General features: G+C 27.2%; 1 protein-coding gene across 5 annotated transcripts in view; it reads right to left on the bottom strand.

The window, feature by feature from the left end:
* Positions 1–11,019: 11,019 nt before the first annotated feature.
* The window catches only part of LOC123266486 (protein fem-1 homolog CG6966), a 30,155-nt gene continuing 24,691 nt past the window's right edge, over positions 11,020–16,483 (bottom strand). For 4 of the 5 annotated variants that reach the window (XM_044730734.1, XM_044730732.1, XM_044730735.1 and 1 more), the window contains 3 exons: positions 14,511–15,358; positions 13,174–13,380; positions 11,021–11,688 (listed from right to left, as the gene is read on the bottom strand). In XM_044730734.1, coding sequence (XP_044586669.1) covers positions 11,275–11,688; positions 13,174–13,380; positions 14,511–15,358 — 1,469 coding nt within the window. In that variant the 3' untranslated portion in view covers positions 11,021–11,274. Of the gene's footprint in view, positions 11,689–13,173; positions 13,381–14,510; positions 15,359–16,483 lie in introns of all 5 variants that reach the window. The other variant, XM_044730736.1, reaches the window with a different exon arrangement.

Here is a 16,483-nt window from a genome sequence, read left to right on the forward strand (position 1 = left end):
AAGCGCGGGAAATTTCAAACTTCGAATTTTCACAATTTAATTTTTAATATATTTTTTTTTTAGGAGACTAAAAAAAAATAGAAATCGAAAAAACACCATTCTGAAAATTTTAGAATATTTGTAGAAAATGTCAAAGTTTCATTTGAAAGAAAGAAAAAAGTTAAAATTAGCTGTCACCTAATCAATTTTTAATTTTATTTAATAATAAAATTATAAAAAATTATTTTTAAAAAAATTGAATTTTTTAGTTTTTTAATTTTCTAGATGTCAATTTTTTTTCTTATTCTTTTTTGCTATAATTTATTTGTTAAAAATTATCAAAATTTTTTAAAAATATTTTTAAATAAAAATAAAAATTTTTTTTAATAAATTAAAAATGGTAATCATCGAAAAATTCGGAGTTTTTTTCGGTAAATCTAAAAAATAACGATGAAGATAGGTTTGAATAATTTTTTTCTATTTTTTTCCAAAAAGAACATTTAATAAAAAAAATTTTGAAAAAAAATCTCCCGATAAGTCAATTTTTGAAAAAACTACGGCAATTTAAAAATAAAAAAAAGGCCATTCAGCAGCCGAAATGGAAGTAGATTTTTCAAATAAAAAAAATTGATTTTCAATAAAATAATATAATAACACTGATAATGTATAACTTAATTCATGAATTAAAAACAAAATTCAATAATAAATTTAAAACTATTTACAACAAATTTTGGAAAAAAAATTATCTTGTGAAGAAAAAGTTTCTCAAATATTTACCAAAGAATTGCATAGATTATAAGATTTGAATTATAAATGTCCAAATTTTAAGTAACTGCTGAGAAACAACAGTTTTCAAGTTAATCAGAATGTTGCAACCGGATAAAATTTTAGTTGAAGAAAACAATGGTTAGAACTAATTTGTGACATATTTACTGACAACCTACCCGAAAACATTACACAAAAGACTGATCAATATCGTAATTATTGAATTTACATCATGATTAAGCTATGATGTAGACAATAATTCTAAAACGGCTGCAACAGTAAAACTGTTTCATTAAACGAACTCTAAAAGGAGTAATATTGAGGCTACTACCTCATATATATAAATACATACATATATAAACTTTTGAACTATATATATTTTCTGACTCAGCTCGACAAACTAAGTCAGAAAATGGCTAAATTTTTCAAAAGTTGCGCCATGAGGACGGCTGCAATAGTTAGATTTTTATAAAATCTACTAAAAAGCGGTTTTGTTGAAAAATTCATAACTTTTTTTTGGCTGTGAAGCGGGAAAGAATAGGAGTTACGGTAATTATTACGTGAAGTGTTCCACATTCACGTAACATGATATTGGTAGGAAAGGATTGAGAAAGGAATGTGGAGAGGATCATCTTAATGTGAGTTTATAGAATATGCGAGAAAAAATTATTAGATAGCTCGGACTGGGATTCGAACCCAGAACCTTCCGAAGACATGTCGGCTACTCTACCATTTGAGCTATCCGGTCTATACTAAATTTCCTTTCGCTTATTCTATATACATTAAGCCACACCGTCCATCTTACGGTAAGCATTTGATAGGGTAGAAAAGGATGGAAAACTTTCAGCCAAATCAAAAGAAGTCGATTTGGCGTGGAATGCCCCATGTATATAGATATAAGAATATGTATAGTTTGACGAATAAGTTCTTGACTAGAATGGGCCATTTCTAAATGAAACATTAGGATCTTCATGTCTATAGACGTATTTATGTAGTACAGTGATTTTAAACCACGTGATATCAACAATCATCCACGTGGATAGACGATTGACATATTTATTAGATTAAAATTCAGCCGCAAATAATTCAATTCGACTTTTTATCTTCATCACTCGGAATATTTGAACATTATACTGGTAAGTTAAATTTTTTTAATTACTAGATATGTTAATTAATATTCATATAACCCTTCCCCTTTTTTCCCCCTTTTACTTTCGCCATGAGAAAAAATCTGAGTCTTAAAAAAAAAATTTTTTTTTTATTTATAATGAAAATAAATAATTTTTTAATGAGGATTAATGTATCATATATTTAATAATTTTAAAAATTTTATAAAAAAAATAAGAAAAAAAAATTGATATCTAAAAATTATAAAAAATAAAAAATGCAATTTTTTAAAAATAATTATTTAGAATATTGTATTTATGAGGTTTTTGAGCACTTCAAGTCAAAAGTCTGATAAAAGTTTCATAGAACACTATTTTTTAAACTTCCGAAGTTCAATAACTCTTAAATGAATCAACAAATAATCGAAAAAAATGTTTTTTTTTACATAACGTCGACATTTCTTTTGGATTGTTATTGATGAAATAAAATAATTTTCGGTGTCTAAAAAACCACGTCGATTGTTGCCAAGAACATGAAAATTGGTTGATTGGTTGATTGATCGGTTCGAAAGTTCAAAAAATAGTGTTCTTTGAAACTTTTATCAGACTTTTGACTTGAAGTGCTCAAAAACCTCATAAGTGCAATTTTAAGCGCTTAGATATGGAATTAGCGGAAGTTGCAGGGATGGCCTTTAGGTTTAACCGTTTTCCAGATTTTTTTGTGATAAATCAGCGTTATGAGACGTGCACTTTTCTGATTTTCCAAACTTATTTTTTCTCTCCGTGTAGAGTAATAAATTGATAATTCCCTGAAACTTTTTAAAAATTTAATTCATTCAACTCGGGTCATGATTTTCTTACAGTAAATGAAATAAAGAAGAAAAAAATTTGATACATGAGTAATTTTTTTTTTAGCTTTATGGAAATGTTAGCGCAATAGAACCAATTTTACATATAAAAATAATTTTTAAGACAGTAATAAATTAATTTGTATCAGTTTAATACTTGAATAATCAAAATTTTATACATTTAGAAGTTTACGTCTGAATAACTTTAGAACGGCTGTCTTTATGATAAAAGTGTAAGGGACCTTTTTTGTAGAGCGTTTAATTCTCTACAAGAATATTCTATAGACTTATTTATATGAAGTGCGTATGCCGAGCTAGAAAAATAAACAAAAGAAAGAATTTTTTTTCCTATGTTATTTAAATGGGAAATGAAAAATTAGGGACAGACACCTCTAAATATTAATATTAAGAGCTCAGCTTTGAACAGGCTTCTGTTCTCACCTTCATGCAAGTTTTTAGCCTGTCTTTTCGTTGAAAAAAAAAAGTCACCTAAAATTGGCACACCCTAATATATATATATACATATATAAACTTTTGAACTATATGTATTTTCTGACTCAGCTCGACAAACTGAGTCAGAAAATGGCTAAATTTTTTAAAAGTTGCGCCATGAGGACGGCTGCAATAGTTAGGTTTTTATAAAATCTACTAATAAAAACGCTAAAAATGACTGCCTTCTAACGAAGTACCGCGCAGAACTGTTCAAATCGACAAATGTATCGAAATTTTATAAAAGTAACCAATTTTACGTACAAGCGTAATAGCAAATTAAAATATTTTGAAGAATTAGAATTTAAATTCTTCATTATATTTGGGATTGCAAACATTCCAATTCATAAGTCATTACCCGATAATTATATTTCTAATATTATATTCCTCTTAAAGCAGATTTAAGAAGATTATTGAGATAACAAAAACATCAACAATAAACGATAAATTGAACGACAGGGTAAGTAATTAACAGATTATACATTTGTTATTATTAATCAGACCGTTGCTCATGACGCATTTCTTCTATTATTGCATTTAATTTCCTATTTTGCTCAATTAATTGCTCCATCCTCGAATTTAATTCAATGTTTCGTAATTTGTAAAAACAAAGTGATAGTTTCAGAATTACAGTTTTATTGTTTAAGTAAATTTTATTATCTGTATGCTGCAATATGTCATATTGTTAAGAATTATTTGATAACTATAGTTATAACCTGATCACTAGGTGAAACCTGCATAATATAAGAGTAATAATAACTGCATAATAAGAGTGTTACGTCGAAAACGCAACCAAAATTTAATTATTTTTATCCTAGCCGTCAGACTAATAGATAATAATCTGAAGCTTACGGGAGGAGGTTGAAATTATAATATAAGAAAAATGAATTCAATTTAATAAATATATTCTAAAATTATAATACAAAGATTTGAATTATTAAAACAAATATAAAAATCTTAATTAAGGACTTACTTGAATATCATGGTTACCGTTTCTTTACATAATTTAAATTTACTTCACTAACAATTTCCTTTTAAATCTGACGCGTGGTTTCATTGAAACTTACAAAAACTTTTTCGATGTTACCACTAGGACGTCGGGACAACGAGAGCGATACGACGACAGTTTTCCAGGTATGAGAGTTTGGGTGGGTCCGATAGTTGAAACAGTAGGGGGAAAATGTGCCCAATTAGCTCTCTAGTTTTGGGACCCCACCCTCTCTCCAAATATTCCGGAAATCTAACTGTGCATCGACTACCTTGTGTGTTACCTCTCAAGAGTAATTACTATGGTATATTCTTATATTCATCTATGTGTTTGTGTATACGTATGCGACAAATGGCATTTAAGGAAGGTCTAAGTACTCAGACTGCTGTGGTTAAACTTTGTGATGACATTCGTCTAGGAATTGATGAGTCCAAGGTGACAATAGCTGTATTCTTTGATTTTAGTAAAGCATTTGAGTCAGTTAACCATCAAAGATTATTACAAAAACTATTATTCATGAACTTCTCTGATAATGCTATTGAATGGATTCGGTCATATTTGTCTCAGCGAGTGCAATCAGTTCAGAACAATAATGATATATCGTCGTGGAGAAGTGTGTTAAATGGTGTTCCTCAAGGTAGTGTTCTTGGCCCGTTGTTATTTGTCTTATACATTTCTGATCTATCAAAAATCTTAAACTGTCAATACCTCTTTTATGCTGATGATCTTGTGATATATTTATCTTGTCATTTAGTACAGATCAGTGAGAACATTGCTTTATTGAATAGTGAAATAGAAAAAATTGTTAAATGGTGTGATTTAAATTGCTTGAAGTTAAATGCTTCAAAAACCAAAGCAATCATCTTTGGCAGTAGACTAAAAGTTAGCAATGATTATTGTATAAATGCAGAGAATATTTTAGTTGATAATTGCGTTATTCCTTATGTTAATACTGCACGGAAAAAAGTAAACTGTAATATTTACTCGGATTCCGGTTAATTTTTATAGCTTCAAACAGTAAAGCGGACATCGAGGTGGCAAAAATATAAATATTAAAAAACTTAATATAGAAAGTATGAAAGCCACAATTTATAATTTAATATCCAAAATAAGTGATTAGTAGCTGTCACTATAGTAAATAACGACTCTTTCATCTTTAAAAATTACAGTTTCAAACAGTCAAAATTGCCATTTCAATATATAGTCCATATTATGAGGAGAAGGGGAACTCAGATGAAAGAGAAGGGGGTCTCACTCTGGGAGAATTTAACATTTCAAACAGTAAAAATGATACTTTTAAAATATACATTTTACCAGTCCAAGCAAGTCAATAATTACAGTTTGATTTTTAGCGTTGCGTTTAAAATTTACCATTTTACTTTGTAAATATTGACGTTGCTTGTATTAGAAATTTACTAACTTTATTTTATACTTTTTACATATCATAAGATCATTTTTTAGGTACGAAATGATAAATATCAAAGTCTGAATTCTTAATTATTATACTTAAACATTTTAGACATTTACATAGCGAATATTACTGTTTGAAATGGTATTTTCTTCCATGTAAAAAGTAAATCGTAACATTTAAATTGTAAATATTATGAAGTGAATAGTAAAATCACGATTTTACTGTTGGAAATGGTAATTTTCAGCAGTTGATCATTACTTATTATAAATCGACTGTTATTTATTACAGCTTACATTTTTCCGTGTGTTAAATATCTAGGGGTCATTTTAGATAATAATCTCTCTTGGGAACACCAAGTATTAAAGACTTGTAATCAAGCTATGAAAACGTTAGCTCAACTTAAAATTAACAATGAAATATTTAATGAACAATTGCGAGTAAAATTAGTGACTACACTTATATTCCCGATTTTTGATTATTGTTGTGCTGCGTTTACCAACATGTCGAAAAAGCTGCTGCTTAGGTTGCAAAGAAAAATGAATTCTTGCGTAAGATTTATTTTCAAATTATCCAGATATGAACATGTAACCCCGTATTATAATAAATTAGGGTGGCTAAAATTAAGTAAGAGAAGAGATTATTTCATAGCATGTTTGTTTTTTAAAGAAATGAGGCTAAATTATTGGCAGTTGTTTGGCCCAGGACTTCAATATCTTAATGTATCAATGCGTAGAGGTGACATTAGACAAGATTACTTGCGTTTGCCAAGAGCAAATAGTAATATGTATGAACAATCTTTTATAATCAATGGTATACGTATCTGGAACTCGTTGCCACCTGGGCTGACAACTGTAGATAATCTTCCTGAATTTCAAAATGCATCTTTCTCATTTTTTCTGGCTAATGACAATTAAAATGTATTTGAAGTTAACTTTTAAATATTTAATTTTAAAGAAATTTCTGTTTTTGTTGTTTTATAAATTAATTATTTTATTGTATTATTTTAGAGTTCTATGGTTTAATATTTGTTTATTTTAAATTGTTCAATTATCAAGTTCTATTAGTTTATTTGTTTCATTACTTAAATTTTTGTTGCTTAGTTTTATTTTCATCTAAAATAATTATTACTGTATTTTATTGTTACTTAAATTATTGTTATTTAATTTTTTTTTCTGTACATTTTATTTTATTATCAAAAAAAAATATATTTCGATTTCGGGTCCAGATAAAAAATACTCAAAAATCAATTAGGGTATTTGCTCAGACTCAAATCCCTTAATGTAGTCGAGCCCAACTAAATGTGGGAATTTTCCGAGTCGTAGTTAGATGAGAAAACTATTTTTTTATTTGCTCGGGTCATAAAGTTATTATTTACTGTTCGATCCAGATAAACCGATAAATATTTTTAAAATAATTTCTTTAAAAAAAAATTAGAAAAACGGTAAACCCTGAAGGCCATCCGTGCAACTTCCCGCTAATTCCATACCTAGGTGCATAAAACTGCACTAATGACGTTTTTGAGCTCTTCGAGCTCAAAAATACAATTTATGTGTTATTTTGAACTCTTCGAGCTCAAAAGTCTGATAGAAGTATCATATAACAATATTTTTAAAATTTTCAAACCGCACTAACTTTTAAATGAATCAACTGATTTTCATGCGGTTAGCAGTATTTGACGCAATTTTTTTAGTTTTATGAAGAATCTTCAAGTTTGAATTGATAAAACTAAGAAATTTGGAGTAATTCCAAAAAAACACTTTTTTTGGTTTTCTTTTGTTCATGATATTTCTTGAACGAATTGACCAATTTTGACCGGCTTGACGGCGATCGACGTAATTTTTTCATGCTAATAGCTGATTAGTTTTTGGAATCGATCTACGTAGCCTAATAATTAACAAAAAAAATTAAAAAACGGTAGATTTCCGAGATATTTAATTTTTTTTCATTACTTGGTAGCTAAAAATCGACTTGAAAAATAATTATTCAAGTTTTTGTAGCATAAAATTGTTTTATAAAAGGCTAATTCATTAGAAATCATAAAAAAAAGATTGTGAACAGCGTTCGACAAGATGGCGATTTTAATTTCCACGCTACAAAATGGCGGCTAATATCTAGCGCGGCAAATTTAAATGACTTGTAGGGAATTTTAATGTTACTTAAGGAGATCCACGCGAAAATTTTTAAAACTTCCTGAAAATTTGTAAATTCAATCTACGTAGCCTAATAATTAATAAAAAAAAATAAAAAACAGTAGATTTCCGGGATATTTAATTTTTTTTCATTACTTGGTAGATAAAAATCGACTTGAAAAATAATTATTCAAGTTTTTATTGCATAAAATTGTTTTATAAAAGGCTAATTCATTAGAAATCATAAAAAAAGAGATTGTGAACAGTGCTCGACAAAATGGCGGCTTCAATTCCCGCGCCACAAAATGGCGGCTAATACCAAGCGCGGCAAATTAAAAAATGTAGAGAATTTATTTTAATAAGTTACTTAAGGAAATCCACGCAAAAGTTTTTAAAACTTCCTGAAAATTTGTAAATTCTACGTAGCCTAATAATTAATAAAATTGAAAAACTGGTTTCGGAGATTTTAATTAAATAATTAGGGTGAATATTGTAATTTTTACATGAATGGAGATTCCACCAGCCGGTATTTGGTTAAAAATTTAATGCAATTAACGATTTAAAAAAAAATTTATTTTCAATGAATTTGATTGAAAAAATAATAAGCTTTCGATTAAAACAATAAAAAAAGTAGCTTTCCGAACGTATTACGGAGATATGTAATATTTTTTATGAAAAATCACTCGGAACTTGCGTTCTTTGAAGTCTTGTATTTGACTTGGCAACACCGCTTGCGCAGTTACTCATGCGCATAAGTAACCGCGGTTTTTTAAATGCTAGAAGATCTTAGTAATTTTAGTTAGACAGTAAACATAAATAAATTTGAAGATTAGAGAACTTTTTTTGTGTTGTCAAGTGTATACCGGTAATTCAGAGTGCAATATTTTTTAATAGTCAATTAAATGTTAATAATTATTTAATGAGTAAATTTTTCGAAAATTTTCTCAAAAATGTTATTAAATTTAAAAATTAATTTTAAGATAACAAAAATATGTCTATTATTTTTTTCTAGACATTCTTTACACTAGAAGAGTACTTGGATCTCCTTAATAAATAAAAACACAGTAATTAAATATTTATAACTAAATTATTAAATAAATACTTTATAATAAAAGTCAAAATACAATTAAAATATAATTTAACAACAATTCCAATAATTTTTTACGATAAAACTAATTTTAAAAATTTAATTTTTAATGTATTTATTTATTTTTTTTTTATTTATCACAAAGTACATAAAAGTATCAGTACTAGCACAAAGCTTCATTTTTCCTCCATTAGCTTTGTAACAATCAAATGGTATTAATATCATTGTTAAAAAATATTAAAATTAAACAAATACTCACTTTATTTAATAACATTTATAAATTAGTACTATTGTTAATTAATTACTTATTTATCTAATTATTATTTCGTTTATAAAACACTATCACTTTAATGTTTATTTCTATAGATATAACTTTTTTTTTTTTTTTGTAACACTCAATTATGAATTTCTAAAAGAAAAACAAAAATATTTTTTATTCCGGCGCAAAATTGAAAAAAAAATTTCTGATTAAATTAAAAAAAAAAATTTGACAAAATAAATTTTATAAAAATTAACGGACCGAATAAATTTTTTACTTTATTAAAAAAATTTTATTTAATTTTTGAAAATTGTTTTTTTAATAATTTATCTCTAGATCCATAATTAAGAAATGACTTTGTATCTTTTGAATCATTGACATTTTTAAAGATATAAACTCATCCTGATGTTACAATCATTCAGACTTTTCATTGGAGTACCCACATCGATTTTTCATATATTTTATATATTTATATATATATTATATATATGTATATGTGAAAAATATATCAAAAATACATGTGGGTACTTAAATGAAAGGTATTGATGAGTTTAACATAAAAATGAGTTTATATCTTAAAAAATGTCAATAATTAAGAAATGACCTTGTATCTTTTTAAATTATTGACATTTTTAAAGATATAAGCTCATCCCGATGTTATACTAATCAAGAGCTTTCATTTGAGTACCCATATCAATTTTTCATATATTTTATATATTTATATATATGTATATATGAAAAATATATCAAAAATGCATGTGGTATTCAAATGAAAACTCTTGATGAGTGTAACATCAGAATGAGCTTATATCTTTAAAATATGTATTATATATATGAAAAATATATCAAAACAACTGACATTTTTAAAGATATAAACTCATCCCGATGTTACACTCATCGAAACCTTTTATTTGAATACCCACATCAATTTTTCATATATTTTATATATTTATAAATGTTATATATATGTATATATAAAAAATATATCAAAAATACATGTGGGTACTCAAATGAAAGCTCTTGATAAGTGTAACATCAAAATGAGTTTATATCTTAAAAAATGTCAATAATTAAGAAATGACCTTGTATCTTTTTGAATAATTAACATTTTTAAAGATATGAACTCATCCCGATGTTACACTCATCAAGAGCTTTCATTTGAGTACCTACATCGATTTTTCATATATTTTATATATTTATATATCATATATATCTATATATGAAAAATATATGAAAAATTGAAGTGGGTACTCAAATAAAAGCTCTTGATGAGTGTAAAATCAAAATGAGTGTATATCTTAAAAAATGTCAATAATAAAGAAATGACCTTGTATCTTTTGAATTATTGACATTCTTTAAGATATAAACTCATCTTGATGTTAAACTCATTGAGATCTTTCATTTGAGTACCCACATCGATTTTTCATATATTTTATATACTTATATACATTATAAATATGTATATATGAAAAATTGATGTGGGTACTCAAATGAAAGCTCTTGATGAGTGTAACATCAGGATAAGCTTATATCTTTAAAAATGTCAATATTTAAGAAAAGACCTTATATCTTTTAAATTATTGACATTTTGAAGGATATAAGCTCATCCCGATGTTATATTCATTGAAACCTTTCATTTGAGTACCTACATTAATTTTTCATATATTTTATATATATATAAATATATTATATATGAAAAATATATCAAAAATGCATGTGGGTACTCAAATGAAAGCTCTTGATAAGTGTAACATAAAAATGAGCTTATATCTTTAAAAATGTCAATAGTTAAGAAAATACAGTGCCATTTAACAAAATTCATTATTAAATAAATTTTCAATAAAATTCAATAAACCAAAATTTTATTTATTTATAGTTCACATAGTGACTGCAGGATTGCTAATTTTTTTTTTCAAATAAAAAATTTAAAAATAAATTATTTGGCCTGTTAATTTAAATTATTTATACAATCTCAATTATTCCACGATAGATTATTAAAAAAAATATATTTTTATAAAATATCAAATTCAATTCCATTAAGCCAAGCACATATACTATTCAATTAAAAAGGATATTTAAAAACGAGACTAGAACTCCTATATTAAAATGAAATTCAATAAAAATTAAAAACTTGTTAATTAAAAAGAAAAAAAAATTGAATAATAATAATAATAATAATAATAATAATAATAATGTTAATGTAAATAATGATTCTAGTGCTGAAGAACAAAATCTCTCAAATGAACGGGTACCCTATTTATATCAATATAATTATTATTTTTACGAATAGCACGAGCCGCTAAACACATAAGAGTCGTGTATTTAATAGGATTAAGTGTCATGAATCTTATTTTATCATCGAGTAATGATTCATACGTGTGACCGTCATTGTTGACGGTATCGAGGTGCGCACCACCGCGTAATAATATCGTCGCTAAATCGGTTCGCCATGGATAAGATATTGCTGTTAAATGAAGCGCTGTGTTGCCGTCGTCGTCCTTGCAAGTTGGATCAGCACCGGCTTTTAATAACGCCATTGTTAATTGCGGGGAGGTTAATTTACACGCTGGGTAACGGCCGGCTATTGTTGCGTCTACGTTGTGGATCATTTGAAGGACGTCTTTTCCCTGTAAAAATTTTTAAAAATTTAATCTAAATTATAGCATTCAAAAATTCTTTATCTCTAGATACATAAATAAGAAATGAGCTTGTATCTTGCGAACTAGTGACATTTTTAAAGATATAAGGTCATCCCGACATTATACTCATCGAGACCTTTCATTTGAGTACCCACATCAATTTTTCATATATTTTATATATTTATATACTAAGGAAGTATCATATATATGAAATATATGTAAAATGCCATGTGGGTACTCAAATGAAAGGTCTTGAAGACTGTAATATCGAAATGAGTTTATATTTTAAAAAATGTCAGTAATTAAGAAATTACATTGTATCTTGTGAACTATTGACATTTTTAAAGATATAAGCTCATCCTGATGTTAGACTCATCAAGAGCTTTCATTTGAGTACCCACATCAATTTTTCATATATTTTATATATCTATATATTTCACAAATATAATATTAATTGTTTATATTTTGATATTACGAAGAAAATATTGGTCTTAGAAAAGTTTTTTAAGAAAAGTTATAGGAAATTTAACTTCATACACTGATAAAGGGTGAAATTACCTTGTATCTTGTGAAATATTGACATTTTTAGAGATATTAGCTCATCCCGATGTTACACTCATCAAGACCTTTCATTTAAGTATCCACATCAATTTTTCATATATTTTATATATTTATATATTTCACAAATATCATATATATGAAAAATATGAAAAATGCCATGTGGGTACTCAAATGAAAGATCTCGATGAGTGTAACATCGAAATGAGTTTATATCTTAAAAAATGTCGATAATTAAGAAATGATCTTGTATCTTGTAAACTATTGACATTTTTAAAGATGTAAGCTCATCCTGATGTTACACTCATCGAGACCTTTTATTTGAGTACCCACATCAATTTTTCATGTATTTTATATATTTATATATATTATATATATGTATAAATGAAATATATATAAAAAAATTCATGTGGGTACTCAAATGAAAGGTCTCAATGAGTATAATAACAAAATGAGTTCATATCTTAAAAAATGTCAATAATTAAGAAATGACCTTGTATTTTGTGAACAATTGACATTTTTAAAGATATAAGCTCATCCTGATGTTACACTCATTGGGACCTTTCATTTGAGTACCCACATCGATTTTTCATATATTTTATATATTTATATATATCATATATATGTATATATGAAATATATATAAAAAAATCCATGTGGGTACTCAAATGAAAGCTCTTGATGAGTGTAATACCGGGATGAGCTTATATCTTTAAAAATGTTAATATTTAAGAAAGTACAGTGCAATTTAACAAAAGTTGTTATTTAATAAAGCAAAATTTTATTGCTAGTATTTTTATTAATTTATCAATTTCTTAAGAATAGCAAATTTATATTAATTTTTTTTTTTTTAATTAAAAATTTTAATTAGTTTTTAATTTTTAAAAATCATATGATAAAAATATTTAAACTTACCCCTTTATCTCTCGCATTAACCCGAACCAATTCATAAATAGCTTTATGAAGCGCAACATAATCATCCGAATTGACGTGCGGCATTTCTCGAGTCAACAAACAGGCAAGATGAAGCGTGATGACCAAAATTCTATTTAAATTGGTAAGATCCCGATCACAGGACGGTAATTTATCTAACATTTGCTTACCCAATTTAACTTCTAGAACCTGTAAAAAAAAAAAAAATAATAACTACTTGGCTGCATTCGAAAATGCTCTATCTCTAGATACATAATTGAGAAATGACCTTGTATCTTGTCGAGTACTGACATTTTTAAAGATATTAGCTCACCCCGATGTTATACTCATCGAGACCTTTCATTTGAGTACCCACATCCATTTTTCATATATTTATATATATTATATATGTACGATATATGAAAAATATATCAAAAACGCATGTGGGTATTCAAATAAAAGCTCTTGATGAGTGTAACATCAAGATGAGCTTACATCTTAAAAAATATCAATAATTAAGAAATGACCTCGTATTTTATTAACTATTGACATTTTTAAAGATATAAGCTCATTCTGATGTTACACTCATTAAGACCTTTCATTTGAGTACCCACATCAATTTTTCATATATTTGATATATTTATATATATGTATATATGAAAAATATATAAAAAATGCATGTGGGTACTCAAATGAAAGCTCTCGATGAATATAACATCAAAATGAGTTTATATTTTTAAAAATGTCAATAATTAAGAAACGACATTGTATCTTGTGAACTATTGACATTTTTAAATGAAAAAGCTCATCCCGATATTACACTCATCGAGACCTTTCATTTGAGTACCCACATCAATTTTTCATATATTTCATATATTTATATATATTATATATATATATATATATATATATATATATATATATATATATATATATATATATATATATATATATATATATATATATGAAAAACGTATAAAAAATGCATGTGGGTACTCAAATGAAAGCTCTTGGTAAGGGTAGCATCAAGATGAGCTTATATTTTTAAAAACATCAATAATTAAAAAATGATTTTTATCTTGTGAACTACTGATATTATTTAAAATATAAACTCATTTCGATGTTACACTCATCAAGACCTTTCATTTGAGTACCCACATCAATTTTTCATATATTTGACATATTCATATATATTATATATATGTATATATAAAAAATATATCAAAAATGCATGTGGGTACTCAAATGAAAGCTCTTGACGAGTGTAACATCGTGATGAGCTTATATCTTAAAAATCTTCAATATTTAATTAAGAAAGTACAGTAAAAAAATATAATTACCGCTTTTTTAAAGACTCTCATCAACTCATGTCTCTCAACAGACGGAATCCTGCGTCCCCTTGGAGTCTGTCTTCCCTCCTCACCGACCATAAAACTAAACAACTCAATAAAACTAAACAACGAGCTCTGAGTCATAGTATTAAGAGGCTCCAGCATGCTCTGCTGCATATCCAGCGCATAATTCCAGAGCTCAATGCACCTCTCAAACTTCCCGGAGTCAGCATAGACAGCTCCGCGATATCTGATGTAATAACTAGTGTCGGGATGAGCGGGCCCGAGGATTCTTTCGCGTATGACCAGAGCTTGCATACGCATTTCGTCCGGATCGGCCAGCAATTCGTCCAAGCCCTCGGCGTCTGCTATTTCTTCAGCGTAATCGTAGGCGCCTACCCCAGGAGGTCGGGGAGGTTTTTCAATAACTTTTCCCTCGCCGTGGTACCGCTCGGTCATCGCGCGCTTCCAGCACTCCAGTGCACCAATCATGTCGCGCTTTTTGTCGACATAAGTCGCGCCTAATAATTCCAGAGCGTCGATTTTTTCCTTTCGGGACACTAATTGCGGGATTCCTATTAAGTGCTCGACGATATGCAAATGTCCAGCCACTGCCGCGGCCAGTAATGGGGTCATCCCGTAGGAGTCGACGTCCATTCGAGCTCCATGCTCCACTAAGATTTTTAAGATCTCCAGAGAGCCGCTCTCTGCACAGTCGTGCAGAGCTGTGTTTCCTTTTACTGATTTTCGGTTTGTGTCTGCTTTTAGGGCCAGGAGGAATTTTGCGATTCGCACGTGCCCTCGGTAACATGCTATCATTAGACATGTGTGGCCGTGCTTATTCGCCAGCTCGATATCTAATGAAAAAAAATTCAATAATTAAGAAATGACCGTGTATCTTGAGAACTATTGACGTTTTTAAAGATATAAGCTCATCTTGGTGTTACACTCATTAAGAGCTTTCATTTGAGTACCCACATCAATTTTTCACATATATATATATATATATATATATATATATATATATATATATATATATATATATATATATCTCACAAATACCATAAATATGAAATATATAAAAAATACCATGTGGGTACTTAAATGAAAGGTCTCGATGAGTGTAACATCGAAATGAGTTTATATCTTAAAAAATGTCAATAATTATGAAATTACATTGTATCTTATGAACTATTGACATTTTTTAACATATAAGCTCATTGTGGAGTTACACTCATCGAGACTTTTCTTTTGAGTACCCACATCAATTTTTCATATATTTTATATATTTATAAATCCAAAAATACAATACATATAAAATATATAAAAAATGTCATGTGGGTACTCAAATTAAAGGTCTTAATGAGTGTAACATCGAAATGAGTTTATATCTTAAAAAATGTCAATAATTAAGAAATGAAAGTATATCTTGTGAACTATTGACATTTTTAAAGATATAAGCTCATCATGATGTTACACTTATCGAGACCTTTTATTTGAGTACCCACATCAATTTTTCATATATTTTATATATTTATATATTTTACATATACCATATATATGAAATATATAAAAAATGCCATGTGGGTACTTAAATGAAAGGTCGATGAGTGGAACATAAAAATGAGTTCATATCTTAAAAAATGTCAATAATTAAGAAATTACATTGTATCTTGTAAACTATTGACATTTTTTAAGATATAAGCTCATACCGATGTAACACTCATCAAGACCTTTCATTTGAGTACCTACATCAATTTTTCGTATATTTATATATATATATATATATATATATATATATATATATATATATATATATATATATATATATATATATATGAAATATATATATATGAAATATATATATATATATATGAAATATATATATGAAATATATATATATGAAATAGATATATATGAAATATATATATATGAAATATATATATCTATATGAAATATATATATATGAATAAAATATATCA

This window comes from Cotesia glomerata, linkage group LG6 (assembly GCF_020080835.1).
Source record: "Cotesia glomerata isolate CgM1 linkage group LG6, MPM_Cglom_v2.3, whole genome shotgun sequence".
Lineage (NCBI taxonomy): Eukaryota > Metazoa > Arthropoda > Insecta > Hymenoptera > Braconidae > Cotesia > Cotesia glomerata.